The sequence below is a fragment of the Notolabrus celidotus genome, chromosome 4 (genome assembly GCF_009762535.1).
Source record: "Notolabrus celidotus isolate fNotCel1 chromosome 4, fNotCel1.pri, whole genome shotgun sequence".
Classification (NCBI taxonomy): domain Eukaryota; kingdom Metazoa; phylum Chordata; class Actinopteri; order Labriformes; family Labridae; genus Notolabrus; species Notolabrus celidotus.
The window spans coordinates 39,639,288-39,658,357 of NC_048275.1; the positions used below are offsets into that span (position 1 = coordinate 39,639,288).

General features: G+C 44.6%; 2 protein-coding genes across 2 annotated transcripts in view; one reads left to right on the forward strand and one right to left on the reverse strand.

Annotated features, from left to right (window-relative positions):
- Positions 1 to 10,463, forward strand: part of aifm2 (apoptosis inducing factor mitochondria associated 2) — a 12,651-nt gene extending 2,188 nt beyond the window's left edge. Inside the window, exons 2-9 of the mRNA XM_034681152.1 lie at positions 2,182 to 2,367; positions 3,344 to 3,459; positions 5,152 to 5,271; positions 5,475 to 5,567; positions 6,210 to 6,318; positions 6,389 to 6,541; positions 9,873 to 10,073; positions 10,233 to 10,463. Of these exons, the coding sequence (XP_034537043.1) occupies positions 2,184 to 2,367; positions 3,344 to 3,459; positions 5,152 to 5,271; positions 5,475 to 5,567; positions 6,210 to 6,318; positions 6,389 to 6,541; positions 9,873 to 10,073; positions 10,233 to 10,384 (1,128 nt within the window). The 5' untranslated portion in view covers positions 2,182 to 2,183 and the 3' untranslated portion in view covers positions 10,385 to 10,463. The remainder of the gene's footprint in view (positions 1 to 2,181; positions 2,368 to 3,343; positions 3,460 to 5,151; positions 5,272 to 5,474; positions 5,568 to 6,209; positions 6,319 to 6,388; positions 6,542 to 9,872; positions 10,074 to 10,232) is intronic.
- Positions 10,464 to 14,271: 3,808 nt separating this feature from the next.
- On the reverse strand, positions 14,272 to 18,532 carry LOC117811876. The gene is given in 6 exon segments (XM_034682365.1): positions 14,272 to 14,622; positions 14,766 to 15,551; positions 15,554 to 16,429; positions 16,574 to 16,840; positions 16,958 to 17,124; positions 17,469 to 18,532. Coding segments are annotated over 6 exon segments (3,294 nt in total). The 3' UTR covers positions 14,272 to 14,488.
- Between the last annotated feature and the right edge of the window lie 538 nt (positions 18,533 to 19,070).

Genomic DNA, 19,070 nt, shown 5'->3' on the forward strand with positions numbered 1-19,070 from the left:
AGACATGACTCTGTAGTGGAAATCACTGCATTAAAAACAGACATGACTCTGTAGTGGAAGTCACTGCATTAAAAACAGACATGACTCTGTAGTGGAAATCACTGCATTAAAAACAGACATGACTCTGTAGTGGAAATCACTGCATTAAAAACAGACATGACTCTGTAGTGGGAGTCACTGCATTAAAAACAGACATGACTCTGTAGTGGAAATCACTGCATTAAAAACAGACATGACTCTGTAGTGGAAATCACTGCATTAAAAACAGACATGACTCTGTAGTGGAAGTCACTGCATTAAAAACAGACATGATAGTAGAGGATGTCACTGCATTCAAAACAGACATGACTCTGTAGTGGAGATCACTGCCTTAAAAACAGACATGACTCTGTAGTGGAAATCACTGCATTAAAAACAGACATGACTCTGTAGTTGAAATCACTGCATTAAAAACAGACATGACTCTGTAGTGGAAATCACTGCATTTAAAACAGACATGACTCTATAGTGGATGTCACTGCATTAAAAACAGACATGACTCTGTAGTGGAAGTCACTGCATTAAAAACAGACATGACTCTGTAGGGGAAGTCACTGCATTAAAAACAGACATGACTCTGTAGGGGAAGTCACTGCATTTAAAACAGACATGACTCTGTAGTGGAGATCACTGCATTAAAAACAGACATGACTCTGTAGTGGAAATCACTGCATTAAAAACAGACATGACTCTGTAGTGCAAATCACTGCATTTAAAACAGACATGACTCTATAGTGGATGTCACTGCATTAAAAACAGACATGACTGTAGTGGAAGTCACTGCATTAAAAACAGACATGACTCTGTAGGGGAAGTCACTGCATTAAAAACAGACATGACTCTGTAGGGGAAGTCACTGCATTTAAAACAGACATGACTCTGTAGTGGAGATCACTGCATTAAAAACAGACATGACTCTGTAGGGGATGTCACTGCATTTAAAACAGACATGACTCTGTAGTGGAAGTCACTGCATTTAAAACAGACATGACTCTGTAGTGGGAGTCACTGCATTAAAAACAGACATGACTCTGTAGGGGAAGTCACTGCATTAAAAACAGGCATGACTCTGTAGTGGAAATCACTGCATTTAAAACAGACATGACTCTGTAGTGGACCACACTGCATTAAAAACAGTGAAAAAATAGTCTTGTTATTTCATGATCAGATGTGACTGTGTTCACTGAGGCAGGATCCTGGATTAAGGAGTTTTACTAGTTTCAGATGCTAAAGACTTTCTGTGAATGTAGATATCTGATTTGTGTCAGGGAGAGGCCTGGGTTTAACTCACTCAACAGAGGATCTGCAGCCTGAACAACTTACAATCCTTTTCCCCCAAACTAATCCAGACCTCATGGTTTTATCTGAGGGACTCAGAGGTTGCTTCAAGTGATTTGAACCCTTTTAGAATGGAGGTGGTGTAGCCTCTTTAAACTGTACTGTTCTGAATGCAGGAACGGTTGAAACATGTTTAGAGTTTTTGGGTTTGAAAGTTAATATTGCACATGATAATTTTATCACTGTGATTAGTGTACTGACCTCCCTCAGTGCCACTTCTGCTTTAAATGGCTGATCATTTAGTTCCATGCATGAATTCAGAGGTCATTGTTTTAGGTGATTTTAAACTGGTGGAGCTCCCCCTTTGGTAACTCTGACCCCACCAGGCCAAACCTAAAGGACTCATCAAAGTCCACTTTGATGGACTTCATTTTCATAAACAGATTGGACCACATGACTGATTCTGGAGTGTTGGAACTTGGTTTAGTCTGACTTTGAAACACTTTGTTGAGTGAGCCTTTCTCTCAGATCTTTGTGATAGTGACATCATGCTCCTGCTGAAATATCTGATGTTGACTTAGCTCTTCAACATTTTCTAATTAAAAAAACAAACATCTTTTAATTCTGTGGTTGATAAGCATGCACCTTTTAAAAAACAGAGGGTGCAACACATGTCCTCTCCCTGGTTCTGCTGAGAGAGAGAACCAGGGCCTGGATGACTGCCCGGTGCTCTGGTGAACCCGGTCACTGGCTAACTTTCAGGTGCTTTAGAAACAAGTGTACCTCAACTATAAGGAAGGATACAGCTCATTTGTATTTGCCTTTAATCCCCAACCCTCATTCAAACCACCCATGTTCCTCTAGAGATGGGGGGTCAGGCCTCCTCTATGGCCTCACTGCAGGGCGTCCATGTGGTTGTAGTGGGTGGGGGGTTTGGAGGCATCGCGGCGGGTCAGCAGCTGAAGTCTGGAGGATTCAGCTTCACCCTGATCGACATGAGAGACGCTTTCCATCACAACCCGGCAGCTCTCAGAGCGTCCGTGCAGCCAGGTGACCTCCGCCTGACTTCTTACTGAATGTAGATCTCACTAAGAGTCTTCACCTTTATCCTCTCTAACCTTTATCTAATGTTTGTTTCAATAAATCATCACTTTCACTTTCACTGCTCCACCTTTATCCTCTCTAACCTTTATCTAATGTTTGTTTCAATAAATCATCACTTTCACTTTCACTGCTCCACCTTTATCCTCTCTAACCTTTATCTAATGTTTGTTTCAATAAATCATCACTTTCACTGCTCCACCTTTATCCTCTCTAACCTTTATCTAATGTTTGTTTCAATACATCATCACTTTCACTGCTCCACCTTTATCCTCTCTAACCTTTATGTAATGTTTGTTTCAATACATCATCACTTTCACTGCTCCACCTTTATCCTCTCTAACCTTTATCTAATGTTTGTTTCAATACATCATCACTTTCACTGCTCCACCTTTATCCTCTCTAACCTTTATGTAATGTTTGTTTCAATACATCATCACTTTCACTGCTCCACCTTTATCCTCTCTAACCTTTATCTAATGTTTGTTTCAATACATCATCACTTTCACTGCTCCACCTTTATCCTCTCTAACCTTTATCTAATGTTTGTTTCAATACATCATCACTTTCACTGCTCCACCTTTATCCTCTCTAACCTTTATCTAATGTTTGTTTCAATACATCATCACTTTCACTGCTCCACCTTTATCTTCTGTAACCTTTATCTAATGTTTGTTTCAATAAATCATCACTTTCACTTTCACTGCTCCACCTTCTTTTCTGTTTCCTGTTTGATTGTCTTGCTCATGCTTATTGTTGTTGTTTGTTTACATCTGTTGTTGTTTGTGATGTTATTATGGTGGTATTCTGTTTGTCATGGTGCAGAGGTGGTAAGGAGCTGAAGCACACACAGCCTGTAACATCCTGACTGTTATATTAATAACACTGAGGGCATGCAGTGACCTTTGACCCTGTCGCCCTGCAGGCTTTGCTCGGAGGACCTTCATCCCGTACGCTGAGACGTTTGGAGACAGTTTTGTTCAAGGTCGGGTGGTGCGAGTGGACACAGACTCACAGACGGTGATCCTAGAGGGAGGGAAGGTGAGCACACCTGAGTCCGTCTGGAGGAAACACCCTGACTGTGTTGGTGCCACAGGGTCAGGTGTTCCTCCTGGATCTCAGGTCAAATCTGAGAATCAGACAGATGGGGGATATTTTCTCTTTGAAGGTGCAAACACAGCTTTGTTTCTAAGATCCAGGACCATGTGGCATATGTGACTCGTAGAGGCAGACTCCAGTGTGAACATGAATAAGATGACAGATAGATAGGGAAGAAAGAATGAATAAATACATCAGACCTCCGGCCACCACAGTCCAAGCAGCACCTTCAACAGGATGCACTCAGTGTGGACCTGTACTGAATATGTGGGACCTGGTCTGACTGTGTGAACCTGGACAGACTGTGTGGACATGGACTGACTGTGTGGACCTGGACAGACTGTGTGAACCTGGACTGACTGTGTGGACCTGGACAGACTGTGTGGGCATGGACTGACTATGTGGACCTGGACTGACTGTGTGGACATGGACTGACTGTGTGGACCTGGACAGACTGTGTGAACCTGGACTGACTGTGTGGACCTGGACAGACTGTGTGGGACCTGGACTGACTGTGTGGACCTGGACTGACTGTGTGGACATGGACTGACTGTGTGGACCTGGACAGACTGTGTGAACCTGGACTGACTGTGTGGACCTGGACAGACTGTGTGAACCTGGACTGACTGTGTGGACCTGGACAGACTGTGTGGGACCTGGACTGACTGTGTGGACCTGGACTGGCTGTGTGGACCTGGACTTACTGTGTGGACCTGGACTGACTGTGTGGACCTGGACCCGGTTGGATTTTCAGTTTTGATTAAAATAAACTGACGAGGTCTAACTGCCACTGCAATGATTTCTAATGAAATCCGGCCGGTGTGTGTGTAGATTAATTTATGAATGAAGTCCCAGCACTGTGTGTCGTGTGTTAATGTGCACAGTGCTTCTGTTGATGAGGGGACGCGCTCAGAGATTCTGCTGCACTGGGATCACTGCAGGTGTCCAATAAACTCATCCCTAACTCTATTAATCAGAATTTAACTAACCAATCAACTCAGACCACATGGTTTAGTTACTTTAGTCACTAATAATACCGTTAGCATGCTAACACAGTGAAGTGATGAACGGTCTCAGTAACTTTAGCATCTCTCTTCTCTGGGTTCATCCTGTACAGATGTCTGTTAAAGTTTGAGCTGGTCTCTTTCCTTGATGGGTCTCTTAAATCTCCAACATGTTGCTCTGCTCTCGCTGCATTTACTGTGAAATCTCTGAAAGAAAAATGAACGGCTGGTAGCGTCTCTTAATCCTGGCAGGCGTCACATGAACGCACCTGCAGGTGAACGCTCGTGCCGGCCCTCGCTCTGAACGGAATACATTTTATGAAACATACAAAATCTAACATGAACATTAAAACAGTCTGGATCAACATATAAGCCCGAGTCCTCCTCTCTATCATCTAAGTCGTTTTGCAGTCAATGCTCAAGTCCGAGTCCAAGTCTGAGGCATCTATGCTTGAGTCCAAGTCGAGTCCAAGTCCTGGATTCGAGTACCACAACACTGCCTCCCACAATACCAAGAACCAGGGCAGCAGAGCGCTCTGCTCACACCCGAGACCGTGTCAGGGGATGCTGAAGAACACACACAGTTCATACTTGATAAAAGACGGCCCCCGTGTGTTTGTGTGAGCTGCAGGTAATCCAGTACTCCCACCTCATCCTGTGCACTGGGACTGATGGAACCTTCCCCGGCAAGTTCAACACCACGGCCTCCTACCAGAGCGCCATCCAGACCTACGAGGACTTCAGCAAACAGGTACGACCTCAGGACAGGTATGAGCCTCAGACAGGTACGGAGAGTCTGCAGAAACATCACTATTCATTGTGTGTGTGTGTGTGTGTGTGTGTGTGTGTGTGTGTGTGTGTGTGTGTGTGTGTGTGTGTTTGTGTGTGTGTGTGTTTGTGTGTGTGTGTGTGTGTGTGTGTGTGTGTGTGTGTGTGTGTGTGTGTGTGTGTCAGGTCCAGGCTGCAGACTCTGTGCTGGTGGTTGGAGGAGGATCTACAGGTGTGGAGATGGCTGCAGAGATTAAAACAGAGTATCCAGAGAAGAAGGTAACACGCCTCTGATTCCAGCATAGAGTCACTCTGAACTCTGGAGTTGACCTCAGCAGATAAAATGAATTCAACTTGTATCTCTCAGTAAATTGAAGCGTGAATTTAGTGCTGAAAGTAGTGATCAATGAAAATCAAAGAACAGGTAATTTACTGTGAGGGATCATCTTTTACTCTGGAGTCTGCTGGTGTTAATGAAAACCGTCTCTGGCACACAGGCTTCACTGTAAACACTAAGTTCCACAGAGGCTTCACTCTGGGTCACTGCAACAGAAACTGGTGTTCTTATCATTAACAGGTCTTAAGACTGTTTCCTGCAGACACCAAAATCTGCTGATACCTGATTGGTCAATACTAACAGAAACTAAACTAAAGACCAGACCCTGAGTTCAGACTCTACAGTTTCATGTCTGTTAATAAAGATTATCAGAAGATGTGCTTTTGCACATATGAAGGAGCAGAGGTCAGGGTCAGAGTCTGTCTTTAACACTCCCTACAGAGCAATGACTGACGACCCTCAGTGCAGCTGCTGTCAAAGCTCATGTCACTGTGTACAGATGTCCTGTCTGCCACAACTCACAGCACGCCGTCTGTTCAGCTGTGGTTCACCTCTCCTTCAACTTTTGTTTTTGTCTCATCCAGGTGGTTCTGATCCACTCCAGGATCGCTCTCGCCGACCCAGAGCTGCTGCATAGTGTCAGACAAGAAGCTAAACATGTCCTGGTTGAAAAGGGGGTGGAGCTGTTGCTGGGTAAGAACAGCTGGTTCACACCTGTGTACAGGTGTGTGTACTATAAGAGGTTTACAAAAGTGTGTTTTAGGTCAGAAGGTGTTGAACCTGTCGGAGCTGCAGCTGAATGTGACCCAGAAGAACACAGAGGTCACCACGGACAGAGGAACCAGTCTGACCACAGACCTGATCATCAGCTGTGTAGGACTGAAGATCAACTCTGCAGCCTACGCCTCCTGCTTCTGTGAGAGCTCACACACCTGAACACCTTATCGATCGATCAATCAATCAATCAATCAATCAATCAATCAATCAATCAATCAATCAATCAATCAATCCATTAATCCATCAATCCATCAATTCATCACTCCATCACTCCATCACTCCATCACTCCATCCATCAATCCATCACTCCATCTATTCATCCATCCATCAATCCATCAATCCATCCCTCCATCCCTCCATCCCTCCATCCATCCATCCATCCATCCATCCATCCCTCCCTCCCTCCCTCCCTCCCTCCCTCCCTCCATCCATCCATCCATCAATCTTTATTTATAAAGCACCAAATCCGAACAAACGTTCTCCTCAGACTCTTTCCAAACAGAGCAGGTCTAGACCGTACTCTATGTTCTATTATTAACAAAGACCCAACATCAAGACAGGATCAGATCCAGTCCCATCTTACAGACAGGACTCAGTCTGATCTCATCTTAATCCACCATGAGCAGAGCACTTTGCAGCATTTAACAAATTACAGTGGCAAGGACAAACTTCCTTTAAAGCTGGGTTGGTAGTCTTGAAAACTAGCATGAATTTGTATGTAGTATGTCTTCAGGACTCCGTCTAACCTCTCCCCCCCCTCCACTCAGAGCTCCTCCAATACGACGCCCCCGCTCACATGCACCAGTGCCACTGATTCATCACCATATGATTGTGACTGATTCAAAAACGGTCCTCACCAAAACATTATCATGAAAGTTAAAAACTAGGGGTGAGCCCGACTAAGGATTTGCTTAGTGGAATCTGATTCATCAGATTTTGCCCGTAGTCGATGAATAGTCGAATGTGTCAAACCTGAACCAGCTAAAGGGTTTTTAAATCTCTGAACAGAACCTTTTAAAACAGTCTTTCATCTTGTCTTTGTCCGCTTGAGTCTTTTCAAACTGTACGTGAGGAAAACCATCGTGTGTACGGGCAGAAGTGCGCTCCTGTCTTTGTTGACTGTAAATCCTGTCTTTGAGAATATCCTCTCTGATGGTGTGGAGGTGGATGGGATGCTGTGGATTGTTTTTGAGGCTTCGGACAGCTTTGGGTATCCCTCCTGGTTGTTTTGGCCCCGTACAGTTTTTGTGTGGTCCGGTAATCCTTGATCTCACAGTCCTCTTCATGAAGCTGCTCCTCATCTTCATCTCTAGTTTTTAGGATCAACTGAAGTTTTATTTCCTGACATTTTGAGCTACCATGAACGTAGAAAGATTTAAAGACCAGCTGAGGTACGTCTGCTCCACAGGTCCCGCTAAATGGGAGAGTCCACCTTTAATTACCAGGGGAGATTTAATTACCACTTTAAGGAGATTTAACACTTCAAGAGCTGTTCTCAGAATTACATTAAATAAGTCTCTATTTATATAGAAATAGGATATATAAGACACTATTTTTAAGGGAAACAGGAAAATAATGTAAAATTAGACATTGAGCACCCCCATGGTTTGAATGGAATGATCCACGTTTCATATGCAAATATTCCACTATGAGATTGGCAGTCGACTAAGACTCGTTAGAACGAATCGTCCAATATTCGACTATTTGGGGTCACCCCTATTAAAAACACAAACAAACATGGCTGCTGTTAGTACTCACAACTGTCATGCTAGCATTATCCAGTTGTACTGGTGACACGATATCAGGAGAAAAGTTATAACACATATATAATACTGTAACAGCTCTACTGTTTGTTAAACGTGTTCAGTGTAGATGTTCTTAATTCCTACAGTGTTGACAGTCAGTGAAGGCATCAGGAGAGGTGTAGCGTGTGCGAGGAGAGAAAGAGGAGAAGTTTTTCATTCATTCAAACATTGATTGTTGCTTTGTTGGTTGGCGTGGTAACGGCCGACAGTGACCGGTTATTAAAGATCAACGTGTTCACGAATCGGCTCGTCATCCCTACAGCGTCCGGACGGACACTACAATATACATTTCTGTAGGACTTACTAAATGTCATTAATTCTTCTGCTTGTCAGAGTCCCCGTGGTGAGAGCTTTTTAGACTCTGATCTGGACTACAGTCCTGAGCAAAGCACCTCATCAGGTCAGAGGGGACAGGCCCGAGGTCGAGAGAGAGGGGCGGTAAATAGAGGCAGGGGAAGTAGAGGCAGGAGACGGGGAGTGAGCGCCGGGGAAATGTTCGCTCTGCAGGAGGCGGGCAGAACAGCAGGACAGGATTTGATTGGTTTAATAAATTGGACCCTAATGACAGTGATTGGTTGGTGTTTTTCCCAGGTTTACTCCGGCTGTAGATAGCAGCTTTTTTTACCTCTTTTTTAAGAACACATTATGTATTGATTACCATCAGGACATAAAGATCATTTTAACCAGTATAACAAAAAGTTTATCTAAATCTGATTACCAACCCCAGCTTTAACAGGCAGAAACCTCCAGCAGGACCAGACTCATGTTAGACACACATCTGCTGAGACCTACCGTGTTGGAGAGAGGGATAGAGGGAGATGAAGAGAGAGAGAGAGATGATAGTGGTGAGACGGATCATAGTAGTTGTATCAGCTGGAGTCTGGCACGTCCACAGCAGCAGAGACCAACTGTCATGGTGGCTTAATGATGGCGCCCTCTCTGAATGGATTCTTCTGTGTGTCTTAATCAGGCTGATAGATGAAGAGCATACAGTCTGTGTTACAACACCAAGCTGCTGCTGGGTTAAATAACACAGGTGCATTATGGGAAATATTTACCAGTATTTCCAGCCCTGACACTGTGACTTTAACACTCTCCAGGTGCATTAAACTGAAACACCCTCAGATCTTACTGAGTCAATCAATCAATCAATCAATCAATCAATCAATCAATCAATCAATCAAAAGACAGGTTCTATCAATATTACTCAGGGGTAGAACTGTCCATCGTCTCTGTTTCCATCACTGACAACAAACTGAAGAGCTGTTAGATGCTGTGGCCACTAGAGGGCAGTGTCCACTTACTTCAGATCAGAGTGAAGCATCTCAACAGAGATCCGCTGACCATCCTGCCGATGGTCTAAAGATTCTCTGAGCACCTGATGTCTCCTCTAGTGCCACCATCAGGTGGCAGATGTTTGTTTTATGGTTAGCACCACGTAAAGACACCAGAGGTGAAATCAAACCTGAAGCTTCAGCAGCAGTGCATTCTGGGTACACAGCCTGCAGGCCTGAGGTCAAAAGTCACATGACTTGAGCTTTAGAAATAACAGTGTGTGTATGTGTGTGTGTGTGTGTGTGTGTGTGTGTGTGTGTGTGTGTGTGTGTGTGTGTGTGTGTGTGTGTGTGTGTGTGTGTGTGTGTGTGTGTGTGTGTGTGTGTACAGCTGGCTCTATGGCTGAAAATGGAGCTCTGAATGTGAATGAGCATCTGCAGGTCAAAGGTCACTCCATCATCTACGCTGTGGGCGACTGTGCCGACGTCAACGAGCCCAAGATGGCGTACCATGCCACACTGCACGCCAATGTTGCTGTTAGCAATATCCGCAACAGTTTGAGGGGGAGTCCGCTGACCTCATACCGCACAGGTAATCAACACCTGACTGACGCCAGCTGACTTTCTGTGTAGCTTTACTGTGATCGAGGTCCAATGAAGGCTATGTGCCTGTCTATGTTGCTGGTTGACTCACAGTGTTGCTGGTTAACTCACAGTTTTGCATGTTGCCTGTTGTTTTGCCCGTTGCTAGGAAACGTCACCATGTTGCTGGCAATGGGCCATGATGATGGCGTGGGTCAGTTTAACGGGTTCAAGTTGCCTCGTTTCCTGGTTGCTCTTGGGAAGAGTCGAGATCTGCTGCTGTGGAAGAGCTGGAGAGAGATGCAGCAGAAACAACCCTGAATTGACTGGGACTGGGACCAGGACCAGGACCAGGATCCAGACCAGGACTGGGACAAAGCAAAGAATTTTCTTCTTTGTGTGTGTGTGTGTGTGTGTGTTGTCTATCAGAGTGTGTCTTCATTTTAAGCTACAGCGTGTAGAAACAGGAATATTGAGTCAGATTGAAACGCTCCCCTGCTCACCCCTCCTGTCGGTGAAACTACGGTGGCCTTCGAGGACAAGAAGCTCCTGTGATGTTTGATAACTCTGATCCTCCATTTGTCAAGTTTTTACCCTCACAAACGTCTATCAGTACAAATACTTTAACACAACAACAACCACTCTCCTCCTCTTCTTCTCCTTCCAGCCGGTGCATTTTACACATACTCTCTCTGAACACAGAAACATGCTTTACTAGTTTGTCCACTCTGAGCTGCGGTGGAAACATGGAGCTGCATGATGACGGCCTCTGTGGAAGTGGAGCTGCTCCTATGTAGATATAAAAGACTCACTCTAAGTGAAAAAAAAATACAGGTTGTTCATACACTAGTCTAAACACACCGATGAATATGATTACATACACTACCAGTCAAAAGTTTGCACACACCTTCTCATTGAAGGGTTTGTATTTATTGTAATGATTGTAAACACTGTAGATTAATACTGAAGACATCAAAACTATGAAAGAACATATATGGAATTATGGAATGAACCAAAAAGTGTTAAACAAAGCAGAATCTGTTTTATATTTTAGATTCTGTAAAGTAGCCCCCTTTTTCCTTCATGACAGCTTTGCACACTCTTGGTATTCTCTCAGTCTGCTTCATGAAGTGGTCTCCTGGTATGGTTTCTAATGAACATGAGCCTTGTCAAGAGTTCATTTGTAGAATGACTTGCCTTCTTAATGTGTTTGAGACCATCAGTTGTGTTGTTCAGAGGTAGGGTTAGTACACAATGGATAGCCCTATTTGACTACTGTTGTAATCCAGATTATGGCAAAACCAGATTATTTCATAGTTTGGATGTCTTCAGTATTAATCTACAATGTGGAAAATAAAAATAATTAAAATAAATAAAAACCATTTAATGAGAAGGTGTGTGACTGGTAGTGTAGGTCTTATACTCTGCTCTGATTGGTGCATCTGAATACTGCACACTGAGCCTTTAAAGCTGCTGATTGGGCCTCATTCACTAATAAATGGTTAGAAATGTTCTTACTCTGTTCATAAAATAAGTGCATACACAAAATCACAGTAGGATTCATGACACATGCGTACCAGACAATTTTGTTCTCACCACCGTGCATATATTAGTGAATCAGAATCATTCTAAACCGACGTGTGTACCCGAAATCTGCAATCAGATACTACCACGCCCCAATTCATCCATATAAGGACATCTGTTCAGTGCATCAAGACGTTGACTTTCACCTCGGCAGAGAGAGAGGTGATTGTTGTGGAGGTTTAGGAAAGAACACTTTTCCAAAGTGTGTCAGCAGGAGGAGTCACCATGACAAAAAAAATGAAGCCTGGGTTTCTTACTGAGGCTGTTAATGCTGTGTCTCCTGAGGTTCGCACCGTGGCTCAGGTTAAGAAAATAAGGTTTGATATTAAAGTGGACGCAAAAAAAACAAAAAAAAAACATTAGAAGAACAGAAAAGAAGGAAGGAAACTGGAGGAGGACAAGGACCACCTGATCTGACAGCTCAGGATGAAAGAATGCCTGCGATGATTGGAGACACCTCCCTAAAGTGATGACATTCAACCGTCGCCTAATGGTCATTCATTTAATTTAATGAACACAGCACGCCACAATTATCTGTCACACTTTCTCAGGGGCGTAGAGTAACTTGTCACCAGCTGTGTCCAAACACATCCAACTGCCTTCAGCAGCCCAAATGTGCGCTCTAGTCCGGCACGCGTGAGGGCATGGACGTTGTTATTGTGCATCTCTTTCAGGATTCACAGATGGAGTCATAAGCCTGGTTTTAAGGCCATATCCCCAGTCACCTAATGCAACAACATTTGAGCATAAACAGGATAGAGACTTCAGATAAATATAACATAAATATGCTCACCAACAAGCCATCCGTTTCTTAGAGCAGGGGTTCCCAGTGTGGGGGTCGGGACCCCCTGGGGGGTCGCAAGTCACAAATGGGGGGTCGTGAGATGTCTTCCAGAATGTTTTTTTTTAAGTTACCTAAAATAGTACATTTAACCCATTATAGTAAAATATTGACTAAAATAGAAGCTTACCATGAAATAAAACCTTGAAAATAGAAAATGTGATGAGTCATTCTTTTTGCCAGATGACTATGTAACGTGAGGGTTCGATGGGTGATAATTGGATCACTCTATTAATAAGAAACAGCAGGATGGAGACAGAAAACTTTCTTGAAGCACTTTACTTTTTAGCACACTCGATCGGCATAACAGCACACCTCCTTGTCACTCTATCACATGTTTTAGAACCAACCAATGAGAGGCCAGGATGACCGAGCTCCAGGTAAATGTAATTAGAACCACAGAAGTACATTCAACACGTTTGGTCCCAACTAGATGACACTGTAGAAGTAATTATAACAACATACATACACCAATAATAACTTACATAAACTTGTATGTAAATAGTTACCATATAAATAATAAACATATTTTAATCTTAACTCAAATTCCAAACTGTCTTTCCTATTAAAGCTTACATTTACTCCCCCTCTCACAAAGGAAACGTCCCCGTTTCAAATGCACAACAAACAAGTATCCAACATTGTAAAGAACAAAGCAATGTGGTTATTTCAGAACAAAGTCCTTGAGGTAACCTGGAGGTTTAACACGTCTGCCGGAGCGCAGGGAGAATCCAGAGTCTGTATCAGGAGGGGCAGAGGGGACAGAGAGTGACTGACTCTCCAACACTGGGCCAGAGAGTGGAGCAGTCAAAGATCGAGTCCGAGGAGTCATTGAGAGAGGAGAATGGGATTGGGGCTGAGGCTGGAAAAGCTGCGGGTCCAACATCGGCACATTGCTGCGGTTAGGTGTGTCGTCGCTCCTAGTGGCAGCAGACTTCAAAGGTGTGAATGGCAAAGCACCTGACAATGCAGTCAGAGGAGGAAGTGGAGGCTGCAGAGATGAGCCACAATCAAGTGTCTCTTGTCCATGATCAGGCACAGGAGCACAGTAGGGTCTGAGACGGTTATAGTGGACAATTTGGGTTTTGTCAGACTGATCCAGGAGATAATGGATCTTGTATGTCACACCAGGAGAATCAGCTTCAGATCCAAGGCACTCCAATATTTCAAAGGGACCTTTCCAGTGAGGAGCAAGTTTTTGTTTTGATGTTGTGGGGTCATTCAACCACACGAGGTCGCCAGAAACATAGGGAATGTGTTTGACAGTTTTATCATACTGGTGTTTCTGAGAGTTGTGGGCACAGTCTCTGTTACATGCAGCAGAACCAAAGGCAGACTGAAGTTTCTGAGTCAACTTGGCAGCATAGTCAACAGAAGACATTTCAATAGATGAAGATGGGGTGTTGTTGGGCAACAAAAGGTTGGCAGGCATCCTGGCTTCATAACCATGAGTGAGGAAGAATGGCGTGAAACCTGTTGTAGAGTGAGGACTGGTATTGTAAGCCAAAGCAACTTGATTGAGGCAGTCATCCCATTCACCAGGCTGCTGGAGGAGTAACTTGGCTAACTGATCAATGAGTGTCCTGTTAAATCGCTCTATCATACCGTCTCACTGAGGATGATAAGGGCTAGTTCTCGTCTTTTTGATGCCGAGGAATTGACACAGATGTTTCACGAGATCAGACTCAAACTGCCGGCCTTGGTCTGTGTGCAGCATTTCTGGAATACCATGTTCACAGATGAAGTGTTCAAACAAACATTTTGCCACTGTTATGGAGCGCTGGTCTGGCATGGCATATAGATTGACATACTTGGTGAAATAATCTTGAACCACAAGCACATACCTATTACCACGACTCGTGATGGGGAGCTCAAGTATGTCAGCAGCAACTTTTTGGAAGGGTTCAGTAGCAACTATTGTTTTCATGGGAGCTTTATGGTGAGGAACAGGACTCCGTCTTGCTTCACATGGGATACATTGCTTACACCACAGTTTGATGTCACGTGACATGAATGGCCAATAGCACAGCTGCTGAGCACGTTTCAGGACTTTTTCTGCAGACAGATGACCAGTTACTGGGTTTCCATGTAACAACTGCAAAACGGTGTCTCTTAGGGTAGGAGGGACAACAACCTGATACAAAACAGTCTTAGTGGATGGGTTGAAAACTTTACGGCAGAGCAAATCATTGTTAAAGGTCAGTCTGTGATACTCTTGCCAAAGTGCTTTCTCAACAGGTGGGCGTTTCTTCATGCGCCAGTATGGTGGCTTCTGACCTTTAACTTTCCAGCTTATGACCTCTGACAGCATGGAATCTTGCTGCTGTTCCTTTTTGAGGTCAACTTCAGGTAGCTGCAGAACAAAGGTGGAGGAGACTGATGTTGCAGCATGCTGTAAATCAGGATCAGGAGACTGCGGTGGGGACTGGTTACTGGAAACTGGCTCTGGATCAGACCTGCAGGACCTGTAATGATGAACAGAACTGACAGGTCCAGTTGAACCTACAGAAAATGAGCTTTTACTGTCGGTTTGTTGGTTGACAGAGGTGGTGCACGAGGTGCTCTGTGTTGGAGGTGTGGTGTCTGCAGGGCGACGTGACATTGCATCAGCATTAAGGTATTTGTGACCATCTTTGTGAATTACAGTCCATTCAAAAGTGTCAAGCTCAAGAGCCGAAAGTGCACGACGACCAGTTCTGTCATTATCAATGGGTATCTTCCTGATGCCAAGAAGGGGCTTATGGTCTGTTACAATGACAAAGGGCTGCTTGTAGAGGTAATGGCGGAAATGTCTTACAGCCCACACTATAGCCCAGAGTTCTCTATCATAGGTCGACCACTTTCTTTCTGCTTTTGTGAGGACATGGCTAGCATATGCTATTACCTTATCATTACGTCCCTGTTTCTGAGCTAGCACAGCACCAATAGCAGAGCCTGATGCGTCAGTGTAGAGCAAAAATGGTAGTGTGAAATCTGGGAATGCAACTACTGGAGGATTAGTGAGTGCATGTTTCAGGTAAGTGAAAGCATCCTGGCAGTGAGATGTCCATTGAAACTGTGCATTTTCTCAGTAAGTGCATGTAGGGGGACACTATGGTGTGCAAAGTTCCTGATAAACTTACGGTAATATGAACAAAGTCCCAGGAATGCTCTGACTTCTGTCGTTGAGCGGGGAGTAGGCCAGTCTTGAACACTTCTGACATTTTTGGGGTCTGGCTGAATGCCGTTCTTTGAAACAACATGGCCCAGAAACTGTACCTGATCTCTGGCAAAACAGCATTTAGATGGATTCAGTTTGAGGCCACTTGACTGGAATCTGGAGAGGATTTCTTCCAGATGCTGCAGATGTTCACTGAAGGAGCGGCTGTAGATGAGTACATCATCTAAATACACAAGGCAGGTTTTCCATGGAAGGCCACAAAGTACCATCTCCATTAAACGCTGGCATGTGGCTGGAGCATTCGTGAGTCCCATTGGCATTACTTTGAAATGATAAAGTCCACTGCCTGTTGTGAAAGCAGTCTTTTCCCTGTCTTTTTCATCAAGCTCAACCTGCCAATATCCATGCTGAAGGTCCATGGTGGAGAACCAGGCAGATCCAGACAGAGCATCCAATGCATCGTCGACTCTGGGAAGAGGATGAGAGTCTTTAATTGTCACTGCATTGAGTTTTCGATAGTCCAGGCAGAAGCGCCAAGTGCCATTTTTCTTGCACACCAAAACAACTGGGGCAGTCCAGGGGCTGTAGCTTTCTTCAATGACATCTGACTTTAACAGGGTCTCAACCTGAGTCTGTATTTCAGCTCTCTGATCTGGTGTCACTCTGTAGGCTCTCTGCTTAATGGGTGTGGCCTCACCAGTGTAAATATGATGCTTAATCATACCTGTGCGACCTCTGTCCTCTGAGTCTTTACTAAAAACTGCTGAGTATCTCCGAAGTACTGATTTCAGAGAATTAACTTGAGAAGGTGACAGATCTGTTTCAGTTATCTGTACAGGTAGAGCTGCATCTTTTACAGGTGATGTTGCACAACATTGCTCTTCAACTGGCATGATGTCAACAGATGAAGCAGAATGAAACTCACCAAGATGTTGACCAGAATGCAGCTCAATGTCGTCTGTGGACAGATTCAAAACTCTAACAACAGTAGTGCCCTTCTGAACTTCACTGAGTGAGTGTGCGACGATGACGTCACAGGCTGGGTTGGGCATGAGAACACCACAGTAGGCTGTTGGTACAGGGGAAGCAGGTGTAGCTGCTGAAACACAGGCTGTGATGAGGGTTTCACTCATAGCTGGAATCTTTGTAGGAGCTAACACAGACACATTACAGCAGGCGGCCACTTCATGTCCTTTGGGCAAAAGGGGAATTTTCATGTCCCATAGTTGCAACACTTTATTCTTAATGTCCAGGAGTGCATGTTGTTGTTCCAAAAAGTCCCAACCTATAATCACTGGCTGGTACGCACCTCTAAGAACCTCAAAATCTTGCTGCCACACCCGTTTTCCAAGTCTGAGTCCGATAGTTAACTTGCCCAAAATGTCCAAGCGCTGTCCGTTAACTGAACGAGCTGGTATAGATGAGGCTGTCGTGGGACGCTTCTTCAAAGCCGGATGAGAGTTGCGAAAATCCTCACTCACAATGGAGACAAAAGAGCCAGAGTCAATTAAAGCACACACTTCAATGCCTTCCACGATAGCTAGAATGTTTGACGAAACAGCATCATCAGGTTGTGGGTCACTGTTCTGAGGCATTAACTGTGGAGAGTCATGCTGGGGCTGTGATACCAAAGCTGAAGTTTGCCCTTCAACAGCAGCTAATGGAAGGTTCCCTGATGGTTGTAGCTGGAGTGTGCTGACTTTTCTGGTGACTGGAAGCGAACACTGCTCCTAGTGTGTGGACTTGCAGCTCTGTGTCTCTGTGGAGCTGGGCTTGGACTGCGTCTGTATCTGTTAGTGTCATTGTCATGGTGATCATACCTCGAATAATAGTAGGACTGGCGAGGCGATGAGTCCCGTTTGTCTATGTTGTCCCATTCAGGGCTTCTCTGATGAGCAGGGGGACGAGAACTTCCATAGCGAGACTCAGGATCACGGCTATAATACTGTTCCGGTGAGTAATGGTCCCTGGAACGTGGTCTGGTACGGTAAGGTGAAGGAGAGGGGCTGCGTGCGTTGTAAGGAGCACCACGGGAGGATGATCTGTTAGGTCTGGAGTCCAAACGCTGAGCCGAGTCACTGTTCTTATCTCTTAACTGCTGTACTTCATGTTTTGAGCTGGACACAGTTACAGTGAGCTGCTCTATTGCTTGAAGGAGCTTTTCATCATTGGGCTTGGGTTGAATCATAGCTACCTGTTCTGATGGCAGTGTGTGAGGGGATCCTGCAGTGGTCAGATGAAGCGATGCGCGTGCTCTCTCACAGCGGCTGGCAACACGCAGTGCATCCTCTAAGTTCTCTGCACCCATCTCATGAATTTTTGATTGCAAAGTTGAATCTAAGCCGGCAACAAAGCGGCGAAACTTCTTACCGTCTAGTGCATTTTGGTCATAATTGGGAAAGGCTTCTAGCATGAGGCGAGTGATGTCTGCACTGTAAACATCCAAACTCTCACCTGGCTTTCGAGGTCGGGCATTCACATGAGTTTGGAAGAATGGCAGGGAATATCTTGGTCCAAAAACCCCTTTGAGCTTGTCCTTAACTGAATCATAGTCCTTCTGGGTCAAAGGTGGCAAGCTGTCCCAGTAAAGAAATGCAGCATCAGCGAGGCGTGTCGGGAGAATGGAGGCCATCACTGTAGACAGATCTGCATCAGGAGGAGACATAGCTTGCACTGCGACTTCAAAGTGTCTGGACCAACCCGTAAAAGATTCAGTCCCATCCCCTTTAAATGCAGGAGGAAGATCTATCCTCAGTGCAGTGGAGACATTGTGTGGAGCTAATGAAGCAACACTAGCCCTTGTAGCATCCACCGATCTCTGTCCTTGCACCTGCGCCAGAGCAGGCTGCAAGACGGGCACAGCGTCACTTTCATCACCCGACATAGCGGTAGAAAAAAAAAAGTCCGGGTCAAAACACAGAAAAACTGCTCAAAAACGTGGAAGAAAAGTGCAGAAATCCGTAATATCTCCACAGGCACTAGTTTTAGGTCCTTTAGCTGCACACATAGAGTGAAAGAAGAAAGTCCAAGTACAAATAGTGACGAAATCCACGGTCAGGCAGATTAAAACTCACCACTGTAAAACCACCAAAAAAAAATGTCACCACGCTGCCACCAAATGTAACGTGAGGGTTTGATGGGTGATAGTTGGATCACTCTATTAATAAGGAACAGCATGATGGAGACGGATAACTTTCTTGAAGCACTTTACTTTTTAGCACACTCGATCGGCATAACAGCACACCTCCTTGTCACTCTATCACATGTTTTAGAACCAACCAATGAGAGGCCAGGATGACCGAGCTCCAGGTAAATGTAATTAGAACCACAGAAGTACATTCAACACGTTTGGTCCCAACTAGATGACACTGTAGAAGTAATTATAACAACATACATACACCAATAATAACTTACATAAACTT